Genomic DNA, 24,533 nt, shown 5'->3' with positions numbered 1-24,533 from the left:
AAAGAAAGAAAGAAAGAAAGAAAGAAAGAAAGAAAGAAAGAAAGAAAGAAAGAAAGAAAGAAAGAAAGAAAGAAAGAAAGAGAAAGAAAGAAAGAAAGAAAGAAAGAAAGAGAGAGAGAGAGAGAGAGAGAAAGATAATAAAAGGGGGAAAAAAATCTGTTCTCTGCCTCTGATGTGTTCCTAGGTCTCAGCACCCTGGGATGACGCTGGGTGCCAGATCCTGACTGCTCCTGATGCACAACTGTCCTCTTGTGCATAGCCAGGGACATGGCGCTCGGTGCAAGAACTCTAACAAAGATCCTAAAGCAAGGATGTGTGTGCTTCCACCTACTAGCACCCACAGGTGTACCCAGATCCCAGCCCTCCTTGGCTCCCAGGGTTCCACAGTGGGAATCACTCCAGCTCCTTCCCCACTCAGCAGTGAGCTGAGCTGCACACACACCGAAACACTGCCTTTCCTCTCTCTGCCTTCAGAAGAAGTTGGTGTCTGCCTTCAGTGTGATGTATTAGCTTCCTCTGCATCATTAAGGAAGGCAGGGTGGTCTTTTCTTCTCTGTTACAGAGGCTCACTGATGCAGGAAAAAGCAGAGGTCATGAGATAAACATTCAGCACGCTGCTGCAGGCAGCCCTGGAGATCCACTCACCTTCACTGCCTTTGCCAAAGCAGAAACAAACTCTGCCCCTACAGCACTGCCTTTGGAAGGAGGTAATCAGGAAATACCACATTAGGGAATTCAAACTGTTGCTTGAGAAAACTGTAAAAACTGTAAACCAGATTTTCAAGCAGACTTCAAGCAGCACAAGAGCACCAATGCATCAGGGGTTGCTGCAGGTTTCCTCTGAGCGCAGGCTTTACCGCGCCAGCGCTTCCAACTGTTCAGAGCCAGAAAGCAAACTTCCACTGCAAGTGATTATTTGGAGATGTGGGACAGCATTCGTGTGCTGGTGGCAACTAATGAGCTTTTCTCATGGCTCAGCTGGTCATCTGCTAAATGCCCTGATATACAAACATTCAACCTCTGCAGTCTCTGAGGTTGCCCCCATCTTCATCTTGCAGCTGTTCCTGAGGCCTGAGAGCAAGGTGAAGGCATGGTTTTAGTTGTTAGCTCTGTGACTGAACCCGTCCAACCAAATCCCTGGGGATTAATTTCTCTTCGAGATTTGATTAAAGAACCCACTGTCTCTCACTATAAATGGTATCTTATGCAGATTAGCAGAGGTGCTACTGCAAAGCACAACACTGAATTTAGGGAAAGGAAATAAGGCCTTGCTCAAATTCTGTGGAAAACATTACATGCACTACCTGCAGCACTGATAAATTTTACTCAGAAGAATCTAAATGTGGAACCAGAGATATTGGTGAACTCTAGTAGCATTTAAATTTGAGTCACCTCAACTGAATGTTATTTAACCATGGGAGAACAGAGAAGGATGTAGTCACTACCTACACTGCCATTCTATTTCCACACGTGCTTCATAACAACTACAGTTTGCTGTCTATTCAGTCACTTGTATTTATTTATTCCTGCATGAATGCATTTTATTGATATCAGTGCTTACTATCCCCCACTCATGTTTTTAAAAGCCTGAAACAGTCCTTTTCCTCAGAGGAAATACTTCACTGGTTATGAACAGCAATTAATTCAGAAGAGGAAACAAGTATCTATTTCCAAGAAAGAAATCTGCAAAATCTAACTGTATTTTTTTTCATTTTCTTAACCACATCTTGCCTTCTGTGAGAAGGGAGGTAGGGGCAACTGTCCTGTCACAAGAGGTTTTACCCACTCCTACAGCCTCCCATGCAAAACACGAAGTTATTCTTTCCCTGATGAATAGAACAGCACACTTAAGACTATCTTTTCAATAGGTGAACAAGTCAGTTGACTACACAGTTCACATTAAAAAAATATCACTAGCTGAGAAAACAGCATTTACATTCTTTAACTAAAATGAGAGTTGTTGCAGTGACTTACATCAAAGCTGGTGATAAAAGTCAACTGTCTTCTTTGTGCAGGTAATAAGAGCTAGAAATCAAAAGTCGCAGTGTAAAGCCATGGAACTCGGGATGTCAAAGCAAGTTTAGGTCCCTGGAGACTTGGGGACAGTTGCACTTATGGATAACTACGCCAAGTTTACAACACAACAGGGGACTAGCATTGCAAGGGACCCATCTGCCCTGTTGAAGGACCTCATGCAAAGGACCTCCCCTCATAGCTGGGGACAGATAATTAGCACCATCCCTATCTGACTGCAGCTCACCATCATCAGCTGCAACAAAGAACTGAAGGAACTGCAAGGATAATCACCAGGGAGTGGTACCACCCAGGCAGTGCTTTTGCATAAGAAAGCAGAAAGCACAAGATCTAAACCAAATATACTTGTCCAAGAAGACAAAAAACCTTTAAACTGCACTGCGATATTTGATTGATATTTCCCCATTTTCCAAGCCCTGAACCTTATGGACCTCCAGAGAACTACATCAATACCTCATGTGGTATCTTTCCCTATAAATAAAGAGGCAGGTACTTCAGATGTGCCAAACCATACAGCAGAGACCTGAGCATACTGTACATAAAGACTTGTTTAACATGTGAAGTCACAGGATCACAGATCACAGAATTGTAGGGGTTGGAAGGGACTTCAAGAGATCATCGAGTCCAGCCCCCCTGCTAAAGCAGGTACCCTACAATAGGTCACTCAGGTAGGTCCAGGCAAGTCTTGGATATCTCCATAGAAGGAGACTGCACAAGCTCACTGGGTAATGTGTTTCAGTGCTCCATCGTCCTTACCGTAAAGAAGTTCTTCCACATGTTAGTACGGAACTTCCTGTGTTCAGGTTACAGGCCATTACTCCTTGTTGAGCATCCTTTCAACACAAGCCTCTAGCTTCTTTTATTTCAGACACAAAATATTACTTGAATACACACATCACTTTTAGCACAAGGAAAGAACCTGTATTTCAGTGCATGATGGACCCACTTCATTTGGCATCTTCTCATGCCAATAGGTGAACAGTGCCGGGGACAAGCTGCTAGAAAACGTTTTAAACTTGCATTGCTCCAAAACTCCCTTCCTTATCAAGATCTTGCTATTTTCATCAGTTTCATGTTACATAGCTGGATGACCACATCTGTGATATCCTTTTTCATAAAAGCTTGATAATACCCACACAGTAATGAATGCTGGGGCTTCTTATTGCCCCTACTTCTTCTACCATCTTCCAAATGATGCTGACCTCCCAGAAGCTGGACATGCATTACTGCAATCACCTGGTAAGAAATAGAGCGGGGAAGGTAGAGGGGACAAAGTAAAAACTTACCAAGCACAATGACCACAGTCTTCAGGAGGCTCATCATGGTGTCCCGATTCCTGCGAGGTCCAGAACTGTGTCTGGACATTCTCATAGTCCTTTGGCGGACATACCCAAAGATATGAGCGTATAAGACCACCATGACCACAAAAGTGACCAGGTTGAAAATAGCCCAGAAGACCAGGTAGGAGTCACTATAGAGCGGTGCCATGTTGGAGCAGTGAGTGATATCACAAATACAGTTCCATCCGACACTTGGTATGGCACCCATTACGATGGCCATAGTCCAGATAACAACAATTACCACCACCACTCGCCGGTTGCTCATCCGAGTATGTAGCTGCATGCGAAAGACTGTAATGTGCCGCTCGATGGCGATGGCCAGCAGATTGGCCACAGAGGCTGTCAGGCTAGTGTCAATGAGACCCTGACGGAGAAGCCAGGTGCTTACAGTCAGTCTTCTAGTATTAGGTCCCGTGTTGAACATTAAGTAAAAGTAGGCCAGCCCTGCAAAAAAGTCTGCGGCGGCTAAGTTGGCCATCAAGTAATAAATAGGAAAGTGGAATCGGCGGTTGACATAAATAGCCACCATAACCAAGAGGTTGGCTAGCATGATGAAGATGCAGACGGTAATCCCCAAGCCCATTACGAGCTTGCTGACAGTGTTCCATTCAGTGGCTAGATATTTTCCACTCCGGTTATAAAAGAAGGCAATGGTTTCATTGTAGTAGCACTGTGGTTCACTCATGGCTGTGGACTGAAAGAAGAGGGGGGGCGGGGAAAGAGAGAAAAAGAACGACATCAGAACTGAAAACATATGATTGCCTCCACGGACAAGGCATGCACAGAGAGCAGGGAAAGGCACTGGACGGAGAAAGGGAACACGCTTCAGAACAAATTTACTTTTTCAGAACAAACAGCATTCCACAAATCACAAACTATTGCTCTGAGGATTCCAGTAACTACAGCCAGATTAGAAGCAACCAGAAATACTTCCATCTGCTCTGGGAATGAGCACGATTTCTGTCACAGCTGTAAATTACATAATAAACATTAGAGCTTCTGTCCAGGCAGACCTCCTGAAAAACTCACTTAGAGAGACAGGCATGCAATTCATAATTAAAAGAAGTTAACTCTGTTACAGAATACTTTGCTTATGTTATGAGTGCATAAAAGTATTGTTTGGCTGTAGCTGTGATACATGACACGTTCCTCAAAGAGGAAGAAAAGTTGCTGCACTTCCCCGGAGGTTTTAATTCACCCAGATCTTCATCAGGGACATTTCTTGTTGTTCTGTTATAATCAGTTACTCAAAGTGCAATTCCCAAAAGCCAAATCTCACAAAAAGAAACTCTTCAGGCTAACATAGTGGTTCCTTGTTTAGGGTGGTTTATCAGAAAGGACTCAAGGATGAAATGATAATAAAAAGAAAACCAACAAGAAGTTCATGTCTCTGTCTGAAGACACTCAGGAGACCTGTTTCTGGTTTTATCGCTGTCAAAACTCTATTCACTGAAATTCATTTTTATTTTTCTCAATGCAGAAACAGAGGAGTTATAGCAAGAAAACAGGTAGTACGCCCAAACAAATAACAGATCAACATCAAAATGTAAGAATTTTTTCCCATTACAACATGCAAACAAACAAACAAAACAGTTTTGGACTGCTCCAACCATTCTGATGGAAATGCTTCAACTAACACAAAGGTTGAAACTAAAAATGTACACAATTAGGAAAAAAAAAATAAATTAGTAATTGTGGTCCAGTTAAAGAAGTATCTGATAAAAGATTTCCTCAGAATTACTCAAGGCTATTTCTCTTTGTTTTCATTTGCACCTATTTGTCAACACAACTAAGCAAATTCCAAAGAAGCAGTATACAAACCTTTCCACCCATAACCCAAAAGCTTTACATAACAGCTAGATGTGTGCTGCAGAAAAAGCTTTTTTCTAAAAATGATTTCAGTTCTAACCTAAACATTGATCAGAAACATTTGCAAACCCAGGATAATTAAGAACAAGAGTAAACAGTATTTTCAGCACACTGACTATAAAACTTTAATTGCTCCTCTAGGATACATCAATTCTTAGGTTAAAAACCTTTCAGCCTTAATTATTTAAGAATTTTTCAAAGTTCTCATATAGGATTTCTCCACTGCCCAGAAAAACTGATTTACAAGGCAATACTTAACAAAGGGAGACTTAGCTACAAGACATCTGGCTTCAATTCTTTGCTTAAGGATTGTGTGGCAATAACAGGTCAAGTGTAAGAAGCCTTGAGGGAGGGAGGAAGTCATAGGAATGAATTAGTGGCCCTTATAAAAGCTTGCCAACATCTGCATTAATTATGTGGATGGCCTGGTTTTTGCCTTTTTGCCCTCTATCGGAGTATTTGGATGCAGTCTTATAATTTCAACTGCAGAGGAGGTCAGGACTCCAAACTCTAGTGAATGTTTGTTATCCTGAATAAATTCTCTCCTTGTCCACGCTTTCATTGATCTAAATTCTTCTTGCAGCTGGCTGCTGCCCATACTTGACGATTTTCGCTCCACTATTGCTGCTGCAGAGAGAGGCAGATAACACCTGGCAGAACAAATAATTCAAATGCAGAAAAATTGAAACCTGGTAGATACTCCTTTCCTTTCTCCCTTGTTTCAATTTTATTTTGCAAATGGGCTTAGACTTTGAAATACTGCCCTGATATTGTAGCACCCTCCCTGCTCTCCTCATATGAAACGCAAAACAAGACAGGGCTCACTTAACAAGAACCAAGTGCAGTGCATTTGTCTCATTCACAGAATGCCAAGCCAGGGCTGAACAAGTGCAATGCGCATAGGAGTATGTAAAATGCTACAGACTGAGCCCTGTTAGGTTTGAAAACAGGACAGTGCTTAAATAACCCTGGGGTAACAGCATGAGGCTGACTTTTTTCTTCTCTCATTTTGAAGATGCAGTAATAAAATCCTCTGCTGGTGTAAAGGATTCTGAAAGAAGTTCTGTGTTCAGGTTGTGCTAATCTAAAACCTGGAATCCTTCTTTAAGAGCAATCTTTTCAGTCCCAGGGGAAAGAGTAGTGTATCAGGATCTTGGCTGTGCAGGTGCTTGCTTCTGAGATTTGAACTGGGAGCTGATTTGTGTCCACCAGTGAAGTTTCCAGGTGCTGAAACAAATGTTCCCATTTGTGAGAGTGATTAAGGAACAAGTCGCTGACCGAAGTTCAGACAGGGGACTTCCAGACGATCAGCTTTCTCAGATGCCAGCAGATATCCTACAGGAAAGTTCTGACCTCACAGGTCAGCATATGGAGATCCCAAGGCATCCCATTCACGCATGAAGCTGCTGTCTGGAAGCAAAGGCTTGAGTAAAAGGAAAAATAACGTACCTCTGAGTACTGAAAGTGTTAACATCCTACAACAGCACATGCAAGCAGGGAGACCCAGCCCCTCTCCTGTCCCTGCAGGAAAAGGGGCAGGGAAGTTTACATTTTAATTTCCTGAAGTTTCACTCAGTGTGTTTCATTGCCTGGGTAAGCCAGATGTGCAGTGCCCTGAGATTTACCTCATCCACTTAGTATATCTCAACAGAAGTTTAAAACAAACTGCAAATTGCCTGTGTTAACTAAACACTGAAGACACATCTGTGCAAGGAAACATGTGAATTATAAACCAACAAGATAGATAAAGGAAAATGGAGTAACAGCAGGCTGAAATCAAAGACTTCTCTAACAATAAGAGGCTGATTTAATACTCAAGACACAGTTGTCCCACGTCAAAGAATAAGAAAATCCTGAGTACATGGGGTTAAGTCTCTTAAAAACACAAAACCCAGTCACAGCCACAATGCAGTGCACACGGACCAGAGAGCTCGGCACCAGTACTTAATAAATGTTACTCTGCTTCTACAGGTGACACCTATTCAACTCTTGGTGAGAATAATGCCCTGGCATTGGCACCTCCAGCCATCATCTGCTACATATGTCCCCTCAGCTGTGGTGGTACACAGCTACGTTACCAGGGTGGCTGGGAAGACAGAGAAGAAAAGTGACTTTATCTCCAGTGTTTGGTGCTTCATCCATTCTTCTGCTTCCCTGGCCCCTACAGAATAGCTGAAGGAGTGGGGTAAGGACTAGGGCATCGGGCAGTCTTGCCTATGGGATGCTCTTGGGTGAGCAGCTCACTGCCACCTTCTCCTCCTGCTGAAGAGATTGGAAAAGACATTGGCTGCCCAGAGCAGAAAGGTCAGAAGGGAGCTTGCTGGTGAGTGGCAGCCCAAGTGGGGAGGGCTCTGCACCTGGGGATGGTTAGAGTGCAAGATATACTGGTTGTCTAAATGAAGTCTGCACAAGCTGATTGAAGGACAAATGATCAGCTTGTAAACCACTGCAATCTGAGAGTTTGCTCCTTAATTCACTGAAAAGGAAAAAACCCCAAAGACTCCCCCACACCGAGAACATAGGCACACTCTCTTGCTGAGAGAAAGAGAGCTGAACATTCTTAGAATACTAAGGTTTGACTTTTACAGAGCCTTTAAAACGTGGAAGCCACAGAAATGTTTCCATATCCAAGAGAACACTTTAAAATATTTTAACCCTTTCAAATGCAGTCTGCTTCTTTCCCCTTACATTGAATTAACCTTGACACATTGCTGTTTTCTTACCTAGAACACAATGAGAAAATGAAAAGCCAGTTATCTGGCAAGGAAGCCTGAGGAAGATGACAGTTCTGCATAGAATAATATGCCAAGTGGAAGCCAGAAACCTCAAATTTGTAGAAGTCATTCAACTTGCATGCAACCTCCTTGAAGTCTATGAGACTCAGAGGAGACTCATCCCATACAGGATGAGCTTTTAATTCTGAGGTAGTTGCCCTTGGATCCCAGAAATAATATTTATTGTTCTCAGTGTTATCCAGAAATCCAGAAAACATTTCAGAGGAAAAGCAGAATTGGGAATGGTAGGTTACTACTCCAAAATAGCAATAGGTGGCTTACAGCTCTATATTTAGAACAGCAAGCATTGACAAGAGAAGCAACAGCATGCTATAAATTTAGCTAAATACTCTGAAATTTACCAACATATCAAGAAGGCTAGAGCAGAAAAGCTTGGGGAAACGGCCAATTTCAAAGTCCTCAAAATCAATAAGATTATCAAGTAAGAATATTTTTAAAGTAAGCATAGAAGAGTACATTTAGGAATAATTGAATGAATATGTGAATAATTTCTCAAGCTGCAATTGCTAAAACAAGGACTTTATAAAAGTAAAGTTGTAACAGATGAGAAAAAAATCCAATTTGAAGAAAAATCACTATCTAATGAAAAGCATAACCTATTGTTCAGAATGCAGAGGAAACAACAGGTTCGAAAGTAAAGGGATGAAGATAAAGGTATTTCCTCTGACAATAAAAGTAGAATTTGAAAGGGGCCATTTACCCAACATGGCAAAATCAAGGAAGTCTTGAGACAAGGGTACTGATTCATCATAGCCTTATGCAATTATTTATACCTGTAAAAAGAAGTATAATACACTAACACCAAGAGGCTGTAGATCTTCACGTACCCTTTCCAGAATGGCATTAATTGTTTGATAGACTGGAATAAGATTTGTATGTTAGATTTGGTGGTTCAGTCACAGCAAGCCACTTCTTCACTTCACTAGAAACATTTTTCATTTCTCACAACTGAAAAGGTAGGAAAAAGTCAATCCCTTTGCAAGGGGTCCATTCAATTCTGCTGTGACACGATTGAAAAAAAAAAAATAGAAGCAACACATAGACACTGTGGCAACATCTTAAGAATGCATTTGAAGTTGATTTTATGCTGAGTTTCAGCTCTAATAGATCTTCCGAACTGAGAAGTCCTTGGCTGTCTTGCAGCTTACACCTGAAAAGGGTAACCTAAACTACCTAAGCACAAAGGGCACCAAAGAAACCCAGCAACACCGGAAAAAGAAGCAGTTATGTTGCTGGAAGGTATAATTCACAAGTGACACAGATCCTGATGGAAGCTATGATTACAACAGCCTCCACAGATAGACTATAAAACCAAGAAGGGTGTTGACTTTCCTTAATGCTTATTCACTGTGATTACTACAAAAGCAAAGTAAAAAATAGCTTTTGAGGATTAAAAAAAACCAGAATGGGCAGGAGCTTGAAGTCCAGCAAAAGCTAAATATTCTTTTCCTCTGGAAGCTAACTAGCCAGTCTAAAATACCCAAACTCAATGGTACAACTTTTCAGGATAGATAAATCAGGAGTCGTGCTATTCTGACTTGAATTCTCATTAATGCAGAGCAGTGACAGTGAGAAACACGTTTCCAACAGGCCCCCAAATTGCTAGTTCTCTTGATTCAAACTCCTGCCTTTTCTTCAGCTGCATGAAAGAAGCATGTATATGCAAACACAACATCTTTCACTGCAAAGGGAGATTTAGGAAATCAGAAAGCTAACTGAACTGGAAAAAAATATCCAGCAGAAGACAGAGACTAAAGCCATTCCTCCAGCAATTTACCAAGCAATTCAGGCCCTGCTGTATCATTGTTCCTTTCCCACAGACCCAACATTGTCAGATGAGCTGCATTCTTCCCAAGCCATACCTATATGTTCTGATAAATATTTTCCAACTCAGGACCACCCGATTCCACATCACCACATTCTCCCTTCCATTAGCTGGATGGCTTGGGCATTCATTACTTGCTCCCAGACCATTCAGCACTTCTCTGCTGCCCTGATGCTGCCTTCCAAGCTCCTCTCAAAGGGAGGTCATCACTACAATGCAGAGCTACTCCAAAAATACATTAATTGGAAAGACAGGATTGAGCATGTTTTGCAGAACGTTGAGCCTGAATGTTCCATGCACACTATGTAATGGGTTTTTGCAAAGCTCTTTGAGTTTCACTCTTTTCTGGAGGAGCCTTCATGACTGCTTGTGCTTTCCAGCTGTCCCTTCCCCCTGTCAAGGGGAGCTCAACAAGGCCCAGTACGGGCCAGTGCCTCCCGGCTCTGCTGTGGGAAACACAGCAAGGTGATTACATTCCATTAACTAATATGCCGACTGGAATATACCACCTCTCACACTTTTAAAATACTCTGTGCTATGATATAGACCAGACCTCTTCAGTATATCACCCAATGCCCTCTGCCTAACTCTCCACTTGATCATCGCAGCTGACATCTGACCTGCTTAGTTATTCCTGCATCAAGGGCAGCTCAGGACAGTCCTGCTCAGCCCCAGGATGAAAGGTCTTTTGCTCTGTGTGTGATGCCCTAGAAACCCTCCAAGTGGAATAAACCAGAGGGAAAACAGAACAAAACAGAACAGAGCAAAACAAGAAACAAACTGAACAAGCCTCCACAAAACCCATACCTCCAACATCCCAACTGAATTCCCATGCATAATGAAATATAACGTGCATCCCTCAGGCCCAGTTTGGTGCTCTACGAGCCAAGCTGGGGTAAGCTTTTGGCACCAGCAGCTGAAAGATTGGTCTTTTATGCTGCAAAAATTCTGGAGGCTACTGGGGCTGTTTGCATCTCCAGGGCACGCCTTCCATCACTCCTCACAGAGCAAACCAGTAACGCAAGCACTTGGGAGAGGTTAGCCTACAAGCAAAACGTTTATTCGGAATTATGTTAACGAGACCTGCACATTTCACTGTGGGCTGGAAACCAAGATTTCAAAATGGGAAGAAGATTGTCCTGCGTTTACTGCTGCAAATACATTTCTTTTTCTTCTTGAAATATACACAGTTTTGGCTTCTTTTGCTTTGATGCACTCTTGTGAAATGTGTAAACACAATACAGAAAGATCTTTCTAGCTCAGAGCTCTGGCAGGAATAGGTTCCCTATCAGTAACATGTCCATACTGTACTAAGAAGCTGCCTTTACTGGTCAATTTCGAACAAATTGGAATTGTACTTTAAACACCAGACTATTTCATTTACATATCATTCTTTGGCACAGATAGCTTAAATCTCTTCAACTCTAATTTCAACAAAAGGAAGGGAAAAGAAAGAAGTATTCAGTGGCATTGAGTGGAAGAAGTGGTTTTTGGCTCTGGTAACCACACAGCCATGAAAGGACACTATAATGGAATCTGCTATGGGTTTCTCTTTGGAACAGCTGCAAGGCGGTTATTTAAATGTATTCATTCACTTCTAGTGTTTGGCTGGTAGAATCCACTGCTGGCAAAAGCAAAGAGAGTGATGAATTTTGTTGTTTTCTTGTTTTAAGCATTTCTGAAGCACTGTTGGAAGTCCCTATTTCATTAAACAAGTAAGGCTCACATCATTCCTTCTTCAAAGCTTTTATAGCAGAGTTCATCCCATGTCATTCACAAGAAGATACTAATCACTCCACAGAGTAAATTGCTCCGTTTAGATCACCACTTGTGCTTCCTCTCTGCAAAACACAAAGCCCTTAGGGATACTAAATGTTTCCTGCAGGCTGTTTTAACTTTCTACTTCTCTGCATTATCAGACCAATCAGGTTTCTGTTATCCTTTTGCACATACAGAGCTGAACCATGAAGCTGTTAGGTCTGAAAAACAAAATTCTGAAACTTAAAAAAACAGAAAGTTTTGTAATTTTGTTGTTTCTTCCTCTTAGGAACAGAACAGCTTATGTCTCATTCGAAATCAATAGATACAGCCCTACAATAAAAAAACTCCATCACCAACAAATATTTGTTAACTACGGCAATTTTTTCTTTTAATCGATTCTTTGACATATTGGGAATGCTGTCCTAGAATCATTTTCTGATCCAGATCTCAGCTGTGGACAGTCAAATACCCTGAAACTTTATTTATCCTTCACATTTAAACACGGCCAAGATGCATTCAGTGCTTATCTCTGGTGAATGATGGAGGGGGAAAGAAGGTTGAAGCAGAGCTTCAGAGAGATCAGTGTGTGGGAGAATATGAAGAGACATTACTGTGGAAAACAAGTGTTGCTTCAGTAGAGGCTTGTAGGGATGCATCAAAATCCCTTACTGTGCTGACAGACTGGCAATAAGAAAGTAGCAGCACTGTTACACCTGCTTTAAGAACTTTGAAAACGTTTCCACAATCTGAGCCTTTCTGTCGACTCAGAAAATAAATCACATGAAAAATACCTATTTCAATTAAATTAACAAAAACTTCCCACTGCGGTGTCACCACAAGCATCTGTACAATCAAGCCTAAGCCAAAACCTGTCAGAGTGGGCTTTGGACTACAAAAAGCATTGCTGAGGTCTCTGGGATTATCCTGTGTGGTAACAGCCTATTCTTGGCTGTCCTTGGGCATTTGTTTAAAGGGCTGATGACAGTCAAAGGAGTACTTGCTTCTGTGATGAATGCATATATACCTATTTCTAATGCTAAAGTGTCCAAATGAAGTATCCAGGAAACCAACTGTCCTGGTAACGCTAAATAAGAAAATTAATGCTAAAAGAATAACAAAAAAAAAAAGAAAGAAAGAAAGAAAGAAAGAAACATTCAAGTAAAGTAGCAAAGCACTTTTTTTTTTTTTTTTTTTAATAATAAATGAGATGCCATCTAGCTCATGTAGAAAGCATGCAAGGCTACTTCCAAGTTGTCTTATTTTTTTATCTTTAAGACATTAGCCCCTAAATATCTTCTGCAGCTGACTGTGGTTTCTACTCGGTTTTAAAAGGAAAAATAATGTGCTGCAGAAAAAAAAAGGTATTCTAACAAATGTACCTTTTCTTAAACAATAACCAAAGCTCATTTTAATGCTCATTTAGCACAAATGCTAAAGTCAAGCCCATTCAATAGGAAACAGCTTCATTTCTGTCTAATTATTCTGCCCTTAAGATATGTTACAATGCCCTTTTCTGTTAAAAAAATTGTTCCTCATTCTCAGCAACAGAAGTCTCCAGGCTATTTTTTTGGAGCCATTTCTCCTTTACATAGGTTAAAGCCCTGTAACCATCATATCCAGCATGGCTTACTGAAATCTGTGGGGAATTCACACATGCACTTAAAACCTCCCATGTGGATATAATCTGTGAAATTGGAATCTGCTTTTACAATAAGAGGTTCAGAGAATAGTATTTTACAACCCACACTGAGATATCAGTCTTTCCTTTGCCTCCTGTTGCCATTTTGTTTTTGCTCTCAAGTCAAATCCTATGGAAGTATGGACTCTGAAACCCAAACATGGAAGGGAGAGCCACAGAATCATAGAATCATCAAGGTCAGAAAAGACCTCCAAGATCAGCCAGTCCAACTGCCCACCTATCACTAGTATTTCCAACTAAACCCATCTATGTTAACAGCCAATATCTAGTATAATCTATATTTAGATTATACTTTTTGCCTCTTGTCTTTGACCTAGAGATCCAAACCCTGTGCAAGATGTAGTCAGCAGAAAGTCCCTGCACAAAGCATGCATGTATGGTAAATGCAACAGAACCGTGACCATACAGTTTAGAAGGCCATTTTCAATCAAACCCTTTAGAAGTAATAGCTTTTCTCCCACTTGTTCTTACACCACAACTGACCTTATGCTCTCTTCAAAAAGGCATTTATCCCTGAACAGCAACCCCTGAACAGTAGCACACATTTCTTACATGCAAAGAAGCTTCTGAAAAGAGAATGCAGGGAGACTGTGATGCAGATGCCTTTCAGAGCATGCAGGGAATGGTCTGGGGGAGCCTTAGTCCAGCAAGGCAGAAGAGTGCATCAGTGGCCAAACACCCTGCAATACAGCCATACAGGATCTCCTTCCTGTCAGGTGTCCTGAAACCTGCTGCAAAGAGATAAAATCCTTCTCTGACCCTAATATGGACTTGAAAAGCAACAGAAATGGTTTTAAAATGTACTACTTCTTAATCTGAAGTCCAGGAAGAAAAGGAGCACAAATAATTCCCCCTAAAAGAGATTTTAGATTTAGCTCCACCACCCTTTAATAAGTTTTTTGCAGCTTCTCAGAGGTCTCTGCTAAGAGATTCAGTTCTCCCGAGTCAAAAGATCTTTAGCAAAAGGAAAAAAAGAAGAAAAAAAAAGTTATGTTGCCAATTTTCTGATAGTATCACCTAAACTTCACCAGTTGTGGAGTGATGTATATATGAAGTATATACCCTTAAAAGTTTTAAATTCCAACAGACACCCGGGTCTCAAGTCAGAGGAACTTTTCAAGACGAAACCTTCAGCAGTACTAACATCTCCTTTTCTGTTTGTAATATTCACTTCACTAACAGGAAAAAGTATGTGGTGTTCAGTGCATGGAGCTGAAGAAATCACTTAGGTATTTATAAATATCAAGTCTTAAGCACGCACTTTGACTCATGAAAGTAAGATTAGTAATTGTTAGTAATTGTAAGTATATTACTATTTTATTGCCAGTTTTGGCTTAAAAGCTTAGCACTCCTCATAAGAGCACTGAACCTGAAATTTCTCGTGGTTTTATTCCAAATGAACCCCATCGTGACCTTCTTCTACCCTGTATTCATTATGCACAGTAAAATCAAACCACATGGCAGGCAACACCTACGTGGAAACAATAAGGATCATAATACGCTGTATCTTTTCTTCTACAAATAGCAGTATAATACAGTGTCATGCCTCAAAGTATAACAACATTCTTAGGAAATGATGAATGTCTTTAATACAATGTTTCAGGGAAAATTCCCTCGATGACTCAAAACTGAGAGAGAAAAAAAAAAGAAGCAGGGATTCATTGGGGAAACAAAAAAGAGGTTCAGACAGCTTGGCTGCCTGAGTTTCATTGTGATCTCCTCACCTCGATCACCTCAGGCTGTGACATCATGGAGGATGGCACCAAATCGGTGGGGATATCCATTTTAGCTCAAAATGTTCCTGCTGTCCTTGCACCCCTCCTCTGGAGCCACAAACTTCTGGTAAGAACACGGAGATGCCTCCTCAGATCCCAGTCATGCTGGCATTTGCTCCTGGCAAGAAGAAAAAATATGGTTGAGAATAACATGAGAGCTGGGTATGCAGTCAACACCCAAGCCCCTGAGCTGCTACCAAACTAGCCTGGGAGTTTGTACAGCCAACTGGCTCACATGGCCATTTACAGTACAGGAGGAGTTTCAAAGGGCACCATGTCATTTAGTCCAGAACAGCAAAACAATCCACTTGACCACACAAACTAGAACTCACAGAAACTGCACACAGCAAGAAGACTAATGTGCAGACCCCGCACACATTTCTAAGCAAAGGTGGTCACTTGAGAGCGCTACATTAACAGCAATATTTTTTCTCCACTTAGAGGAACAAAAGGAGAACCTCACAGAAGATTACCCTCAGGTTCTCAACTGCTATGTCTTACCTTTCAGTGATCACAAACATTCTTCAGCTTAAGGATTATGACAAACTTATTGTAGGTGAATTTCAATCGTACTTATTCTTTCTGGCAGATACATACTGTGGGTGAATATACTGAACTGGTATGTAAAGGCTGATGAGATGATACAACAAAACAAGTTATTTTCTTAGCTATCATGTTTATCAAGGCTTAGATCAGTTTCAGTCTATGTATCTATTCCCATATGCAAAGGAAACCAAACAAAAAGGCAGAAAACTGCAAATGGCCACGAAATAAAGCCCACTTAAAAACTCCAGACTTTTGCTACTGCAGCTATTAATTTTTTTCCACAGTTATGCAAGACGTACACAGTGCAGCCCACAGACGAGCCACCAGAAAGGATTTGGGAGAAAGATCTATTGCTCATAGCATCTACCACTTCCTACTCTGTAAGTCACGGTGGAAAACCACCCCCGCAACGCGTAGTCAGTCCTCATCAAACACACCTAAAATGAACCCTGATCTAACCGGTATTTTTCAAACTCAGACCATGGTGCAAGCACACAGCCAAAGCTAGCAGCTTTCCCGGCCTTTGGTCCCTTTTCTCAAAGCCAGCCCATACTTACACAGCCAAGACAGAGCAGATAAGCTGCACTCCACATGCTCTTACGAGTCGATTTTGTCTTTTTGTGCACCCATGTGTCCAAACTCAGCCTTCACACACCACCCTGGAAATTACTCCTCCTTCTCCAAAAGCATTATCTTCAAATGCCTGCTTCACATTTCAACACAACCCAGCATGCCTGACATCACTTGTAGCTGCCTGGCTCGTCTTCCAAGCTCTAGGATCATTTTTCCCATCTTTATATAGCTTTCCAGTGACCCCTATTCCTTCTTACTCATATCTTGCTAGCAGCCTTTCATTCTTTCCACTCCTTGCTCCAAATTTTTACCACTGTGCTCATGCAGAGGACAGAAAATGGAGATTTATCATTCCTCCAAGAAAACCTTCACTGGAAATCAAAGAACCACACGGCAGATCTTTCAGGCTTCCCATTTCCATTTCAAAACAGACTTTTGGCCTATTTTCTGAAATTCACTGATTTTTACCTCTGTGCCTGACAGATGAAGGAAACACCACTGTAATATCACAGAATCACAGAATCACAAAATGGCCAGGGTTGGAAGGGACCTCATGGATCTCCAACTCCCCTGCCACATGCAGGGCCGCCAACCTCTCCATTTAATGCTAGACCAGGCTGCCCAGGGTCCCAACCAACCTGGCCTTGAACACCTCCAGGGATGGAGCATCCACAGCCTCTCTGGGCAGCCTGTTCCAGTACCTCACCACTCTCAGAGTAAAGAGGTTCTTCCTGACATTCAACCTAAATCTTCCCTCACTCAAGTTAAAGCCATTTCCCCTTATCCTGCAGTTATCTACCCTTTCAAAGAGTTGATTCCCCTTCTCTTTGTAGGCTCCCTTTAGATACTGAAAGGCCGCAATGAGGTCACCCCACAGCCTTCTTTTCTCCAGGCTGAACAAGCCCAGCTCCCTCAGTTTGTCTTTGTAGGGGAAGTGCTCCAGTCCCCTGCTCATCTTTGTGGCCCTCTTCTAGACTCTCTCCAACAGCTCCCTACCTTTCTTGTTTTGGGGGCTCCAGACCTGGACACAGTACTGCAGATGGGGCCTCACAAGAGCAGAGTAGAAGGGGACAATCACCTCCCTGTCCCTGCTGGCCACCACTCTTCTGATGGAGCCCAGGATACCATTTACTTTCCGAGTTGCAAGAGCACATTGCTGGCTCATGTTAAGCTTTTCGTCTATCAAGACCCCCAGGTCTCAAAGACTTCTCCTTCCAGTCTCTATGGATGCCTGGGATTCCTCCGGCCTGAATGCAAAACCTTGCACTTTGCTGTGTTGAACCTCATCAGGTTCACCTCGGCCCATCTTTCCAGCCTCTCAAGGTCCCTCTGAATGGCATCCCTTCCTTCCACCGTGTCAAGTGCATTACTCAGCTTGGTGCCATCAGCAAGCTTGCTGAGGGTGCACTGGATTCCGTCATCGATGTCAGTGATAAAGATGTTAAAGAGCATCAGTCCCAAGACAGACCCCTGGGGGACACCACTCATTACTAGCCTCCACCTGGACTCCATTAGAGTAATTAGAGCCATTAATGACCACCCTCTGTCTGCGGCCTTTCAAGCAAATCTGATAAGTGGTCCAGCCATCAAATCCACATCCCTCCAATTTGGAGATAAGGATGTGGTGGGGGACCATGTCAGAGGCCTTGCTCAAGTCCAGGTAAAGGACATCCCTTTCCCTTGTCCACTGATGCCATCATTCCATCACAGAAGTCCACTAGAGTGGTAAAGCATGACCTTCCCCTGGTGAAGCCGTCCTGGCTGTCTCAGATCACACGCTCATCCCTCATATGATGAAGCATGTTGTCCAGGAGGATCTGTTCCATGATCTTCCAGGCACAGAAGTGAGACCCAGCAGCCTGTAGTTCCCCAGCTCCTCCCTGCTCCCTTTCTTGTAAATGGGAGTGATGTGAGCCTTCAACTTGAAAATGCTGCCATTAGGGAAGTTTTGCTATTTGAACAAGAGAGAGTGACTTCCAGTAAAACTCCATCAACAGCCTCAAGGTCATCAGCTGTGGAAGACTGTCACAAATCTAACTCAAATAACACCTCATTAGACCTCTGTTTCTATGCTTCTTAAAACATGCTAATGAGTAGCAACTGCTTAGAGCAGCTCATCGTTTTTTCCTATATTCTTCTTTCTTGTTCCTGAAATGTTGGAGAACAAAATACACTATACATGATGCAGATTTCAGAGAGGACTATCTTAAATAAAATCAAGCATATGCTCAGAATCCAGCTTGCCCAGCAGGACTGATAAAATTGTTTTTATCAGGGATTACCACCGGACAGAAGAGAAAAAGTGGAAAAAAAAAAAAAAAAAAAAAATCTTAAACCTGTCTGGCCTTTAACTAGCTCCAGGTAGTACATCAAGAACAGAGAAAGCCTAATCTTGTACTAGACCCCAAGTACTTTAACACAGAGAAAAGGAAAATCTGCTGTCTGCAGTCACTTTTTATAATCTCTCCAGGAAAGCAAAAACACAGGACCAGTGAAAAACACTTTGGAGTGACTATTTTGCATACCCACCTAGTTGCATTTTCACTACATGCACTGCACTGATCCCTCCTTTAGGCAGGAAAAGGAAGACTGTTCTGCTCATATCTTGCGAGGCAAAAGGTGCCTCCAACTGGTAAAATTAAAAAAAACGCAGGATGTAAAAGACTGAAGCAAAGCAGGGTTTGCCCACCATATCTTGAATGCTGCTCCTACATTAAATTGGTTACTTCCTTGTTTCTGCCCAGCCAACAAAGCCTGTAAATGGGTAGGAGTGGGTAGACAAAAGGAGACAGGGGACATGAAGGATGGGGTCACCACTGCTTCTGCACCATACTGGAGCTATTCAACCTCCTGAGCATAAGGTACGTGGCAATGAGGACTTTATGCCAAACAGTTACACTCCGAAAAGCATTCCTACTGAAAGTGGATCAGACTGTACAAAGGGACTCTCCCCCTGCCCCCAACCCACCCCAGCTCCTTCAGCATAAACAAAATGTGAAGGGCACTCTGCTTCCATAGCAAACAAAGGTGGCTCCTAACTTAATACCCGTGTGAGCTCTGGGTGCAGTCTCGTGTTTTTCAAGAACTGCAAATAAAGGCAACAGGATCTTCCAGTGAACTCCTCTCAGGAGCACTGTGGCAAAAATGTAATCTCCACTAAAAAGGAAGTCCAAAACACAAAAGCACAGGAGTGGCTTCTTACTAATGAGGTTTTGATGGCTTACTGCCTACAACGCTGAAAAAAAATCCCCAAATCTGGACACAGCTTCCCACATACCACTCCCAAACACTATAACTGGAAGCACTGCATGCAACAGTCTACGCTGTCCTCTCTTGATAAGTGCTGCTGTCTTTGCTGATACCACTGAGAGAACTACCAAGTGAGGAAAGACATTCAACACTTACTTAAATTAGTAAAATGAAAGGTACTCAACTCCAGCAAATAGAATTTCACCATAAATACAACATTTAGGAAGTCATTTATGGTAACACACTGTTTTAAAAATTGCTGACGCCCGAAAGAGTAGCACCTATCTAATGCATGGACTAATGATCTTACCAAATGAAAATGTGGCTCTTAAACACATTATGATTAAACACCATAATTTCTGGATCACCCATCTGAGAATGCAGAAAAGACGAGCAATGCAGTTCTGTCATTACTTTAAGAAGTTAGGAGAAATGCAGTTACGTGCCAGAGAAGCACTGATGGAACTACTTCTGAAATATCCGTTGCAATAACAAAAATAACTATCCTGTTTTTGCGAAGACCTTCAAAAAAGCCAGCTGTGTTTTCAGAATTTGGGTCTGCCTCCTGTGTTGGTTCGTATCAGATTTTTGGCACTGTTACAGTTGTTCAGCCTTGATACTTATCACAGTATCCTTTCCTACCACTGCCTCTCTCCACAGACTTCAAGTTTCTGGATTAGGTGACTCAAGAGATACTGATTCAGCATGATCTTGAAGCTACTGTATTTGGCTCAGCTAAACAAGGCTCCTCTCCCTGTCCATCTCTAGTGAATAAAAGCCCAACTTGCGGTTGTAAAGAAGACAGATTTAAGTACTAATTGACCCCAGATGGCTAGGAAAGTCAAGGAAAATAAAACAAAAAATTGAAGCAACTTTTAGAAAGGGAAGATTAGAAAACGATCTGATACATGGGGTTTACTTCCAGATGTCGCTGCAGAGACATTCCACGTTTCACATGGCATCCTCTGACTTGCCATCCAAAGAGCCATCATCTGCCACTGCTCACCTCCAGCAGCCTCCTTTGCCACGCAAATCTTGCCTATAAGCTTGAGCACGTTCAACACGCGAATAAAAGCACATCTCTCCCACAACAGCCTTACGAGACAAGAAAACACAGAAACCTGGTCCAGGGAATGGCTGTAATGATCTATAGTCTATGACCTATCTACTGCTTCACCACACCACTTGTTTAAGTGATGGCAACAGCATGACCCACCTCGTGAGGAAGCACCACCACTCAAGCACTTTCAGGAAAAGTATTTATGGAAGAGACAGGTCATGCTGCTCCCTGTGCTTTGCAAGGTCTTCATATCCAACAGATTGAGCCACATCTTTGCACAATGCATTTGCACCAACAGGGTTGGTTTGATGCTACCACGCTTAATACTTCACTGCCTGCTTTAGTCTATGGAAGGCTTGTGATTTCTCCACCTCATACGGATGGAATAGCCGGTAGTAACACAACCCTTCCAGCCTTTTGTCTTTTAGTTTAAAAAAATCGTGTTTTCCTCCTAAAAAAAATAAAATAAAGAAGAAAAGGGAGAATGATTTTACAATGCAAACATGAATTTTTTGTTATCTACTATGGATTCACGGAGTTGTTGCTTCCCTCTACAGTAGTTTCACTCAGCTAACAAAAGAACAATAGATATGCTCTCTGGTACATTAAATAAAAATGAAAGGCAGAAATTTCATTTCAATTTCATGCTTCTAAGAAAAGAGAAGACAATGTACTGCTATTCTTTCTTTTACTATAGTTACTGCTAGGAACTATTGCAAAAATTCGGGCCTTCTTTTGCACGTTGTAAGGTATTAGAATCCCTGCCTAAAATACAGTAGTTACCTCTTTTAAGTCTTTGTTATTTTATGCCTTTACCACCTCTGACATTGGCACTTTGAATAGCAGATGTGCAGATTCATTTACATCAACGTAATTCTCTTCCTTAAAATTGTTCAGAAATTCACAGTAACTTTTTAAACTTATTACAGAACCACAGAATGGCTTAGGCTGGAAGTGATCTTAAAGATCATTCAGTTCCAACTGCCTGCTTCAGTGCTGGTTGCCACCCAACAGGTCAGGTTAGAACAGGGCCTATTCAACCTGGCCTGGAGCATCTCCACGGATGGAGCACCCACAGCTTCTCTGGGCAGCTGTGCCAGGGCCTCACCACCCTCTGAGTGAAGAATTTTATCCTAACATCTCACCTAGAGCTTCCTTCTTTTAGTTTAAAGCCACCCCGCCTCGTCCTGTCATTACCAGACTGTGTAGAAAGTCAGCTCCCTCCTGCCTGTTTGTGCTCCTTTCAGGCACTGGAAGGTCACAATGAAGTCTCCCCAGAGCCTTCTCTTCTCCAAGCTAAACGATCTGAACAAGCCAGCTTCAAACTTCTCTTCACACTTCTCTTCATATACTTTAAAGCAAAAAAGAAAAAAGCAGAAAACCTCCAGGATATGCTAACATGACTTCATAAGCAAGCAGAAGTATCAGCAACAGTGAAACAGTTACCCCAGCAGACTAGCACAGAACAATTCATAACACAGAAACGTAGACAAGAAGTTCTTGGTCATCCTGAAATTCTTGTAGCAAGCTCCAAACTCCACTCTCAGCAGTGATTTCAGTGAAAACAGCATACCTTGGTAAACTGCATTTTTAGCTACACTCACCAGTTCTACCACCTAAAACCAGAGAAAAAGCCATGTGCCATCTTCCTCCCTGTCACCAAGGATGTTCCTCCTCCTTTCCCCTGTGTGTTGCATAGCACAGGAGCAAGTACCCAGTTCTGTGCTGGGGACCAGAATGCTGCATCTCACTGTGAGTTCTGCATGTGGTTTACTGTGACAAAGGCATCTGCAGAACGAGCTCCGTAAAAGACGGAGCATCACCAAATGGTCCACCAAAGCACACTGATAAGCCAAATTAATTCAAGTGGTTATGATCTCTACAATGCAATTTCCTTCCATTTCTGTTTTCTCCTTCTGCTCCAGGACGCGTTTTATCTGCAAATGAAGATAATCCCCATGATCCACATTAACTTGCTTGGTGATTAAAATCACACTAAGTTAATAGCTATGATTCCATATTTAGTAAAAGCAGAAAGTTAAAATAATAACAACAAAGAAAAGAGTTAGTTTCTGGACAGATGCTGTGGCCTCTTCTTGTATTGTTATCTTAAATCTTTCTGAACAACCACAGCAAGTTTGCTGGCCTTTTTCTTCTCAGTTAGACACTTCCCCTGTGGTCTCCCCTCTTAAATACCCGTTGTCTCAGAGGAGTGATCTCTTCAGCCTTACCTTCAGCAGATGTGTGACTGGTTTAGAAGCCAATACAACATTAACCATACTTGTCAGGCTCTGCTTGCAATGTGAGCATTAGAGTACATGTCTTACAGCAGCTTTTGCAGACTGGTTGACAACAGCTTGGCCTGTTCTCCTGATGTCTTTCTCCAGCAAGAAAGATAAAGGTTGTCTTTGCATCCATCACTCATTACTGTAGCAATAAGTATGAGAGTAACTCTAGGAATGACACTGGCTAAACTGGCTTAATAGCACTGAATCTGAAATTGCACTGCTGGAGTAAAAAATGAGTTTCTCGCTAGCAGCATGGAAGGCAAGTATAAAGTTCTGATATCACATATGCACTGAATACGCCACAGTAATACTTGCAACCATTCAGCACATCTTCAGATCCAGTGCCATCAAATGCCATGAGTTGCACCCATTACTACTGCTCATTTAACATTACTCTCATTGCAGCACTGGAGAACTTCTTCTGTCACTCCAGTGGACAGGTTACTTCAAGGAGTAGCAGAGCTACCACATCTCACCCATTTTTACAGAGAACTTCCAAATGAACGCAATCACTGTGGAAGTGAATTTGTGAGGTTTTACTGAGGGGTCTTGGGAGTTTAAAAGGGGACTGCTAAACAAAAGGGACAAAGTTGCTCTATTGGCCATTCCTAAGTCCAACTTCACTCTCTATGTGTTCTGTTGTAATTACCTAACACATGGAAACGTTCAGGTACAGTGATGGACAATCTCTACCACAAAAAATGGAGAATGAAACATACATCACAGTCTCTTTCCCACTAGCAAGAGCTCATGTCACTGAAATTAAAACTAGCCCTAAGCACTTGGTCAGTTTTCAACTTGAAAAACCTAGAGCAGACTACAAATGCAAAGAACTACTCATTCTGCAGAAGCAACCAAGACACCCACAGGAAACATGGCAAAGTCTTCCATGCTGCTGTTAGACTATCACATTGTATGGGAGGCAAAAACTACGTTTCACATGCACCTTGGCAGGCACTAATAACAGACTGCAAAATGCTATATAAATAACAGCCCACCCCCAAAATGCCATACATACATTGCCCGAATGGCAACTGGAAATTAATCCATACCCAGGAACATTTTTCCATGAGATCACGGTGGAGAAAGAAACTATTCATTTATTTTTGGTATTAAATGGTTAATTCACTTAGGTTTTAAAAGCCATTTATCTGCAGGTGCAATTTAAGAGATGGAATACATTCTTCTGCAGGCTGATTGGGTTAATTCAACAGCGTCAATTTCCACCCAGATCATCTCTGCTACCAGTGAAGTAATGCACTGTTTGTGCACAAACATTTCCAGAGCAATTATTAAAAAGGGATTTATTTTCCCAACGCGACAGAACAGACAAAACACAAAGCAGCTAAATAAAATATCATTAAGGCTTAAAAGGGAAAGAAGGAGGCTGAGAGGAAGTAAGGGAGGGAGAAACGCAACAAGAATAATGCTCTATTTGAGATGTTTCACTGTCATCAAGAAACAACTTGTTAGTAACAGTCTGGCAGTTACAATGGAGTCTTGAGACTGAAAGGCAGCATGGGGTAGTGCTTTCTTTCTCCTATTTGGTAATACAATAAAGCAATGGCGTTTTGCAGTCAGAGACTCACAGAAATATAGAATTGTTGGAGTTGAAAGGGACCCTTAAAGGCCATCTGGTCCAACCCCCTGTCAGGAGCAGGGATACCTACAGCTCCATCAGGTGCTCATACCAGCCTGACCTTGAATGTCTTCAGGGTC

At 42.0% G+C, this 24,533-nt stretch overlaps 1 protein-coding gene across 3 annotated transcripts in view; it reads right to left on the bottom strand.

Annotated features, from left to right (window-relative positions):
* The window catches only part of LPAR1 (lysophosphatidic acid receptor 1), a 69,698-nt gene that overhangs the window by 26,775 nt on the left and 18,390 nt on the right, over positions 1–24,533 (bottom strand). For all 3 annotated transcript variants that reach the window (XM_042829437.1, XM_042829434.1, XM_042829435.1), the window contains exons 2-3: positions 15,048–15,216; positions 3,321–4,068 (exon numbers count right to left, since the gene is read on the bottom strand). In XM_042829437.1, coding sequence (XP_042685371.1) covers positions 3,321–4,068; positions 15,048–15,107 — 808 coding nt within the window. In that variant the 5' untranslated portion in view covers positions 15,108–15,216. The remainder of the gene's footprint in view (positions 1–3,320; positions 4,069–15,047; positions 15,217–24,533) is intronic.

This window comes from Centrocercus urophasianus, unplaced genomic scaffold (assembly GCF_019232065.1).
Source record: "Centrocercus urophasianus isolate 14NV4802_14NV808 unplaced genomic scaffold, USGS_Curo_1.0 seq_31, whole genome shotgun sequence".
Lineage (NCBI taxonomy): Eukaryota > Metazoa > Chordata > Aves > Galliformes > Phasianidae > Centrocercus > Centrocercus urophasianus.
Note: the sequence above shows the minus strand (reverse complement) of the source record. Positions and strands in the feature narration are given on the sequence as shown.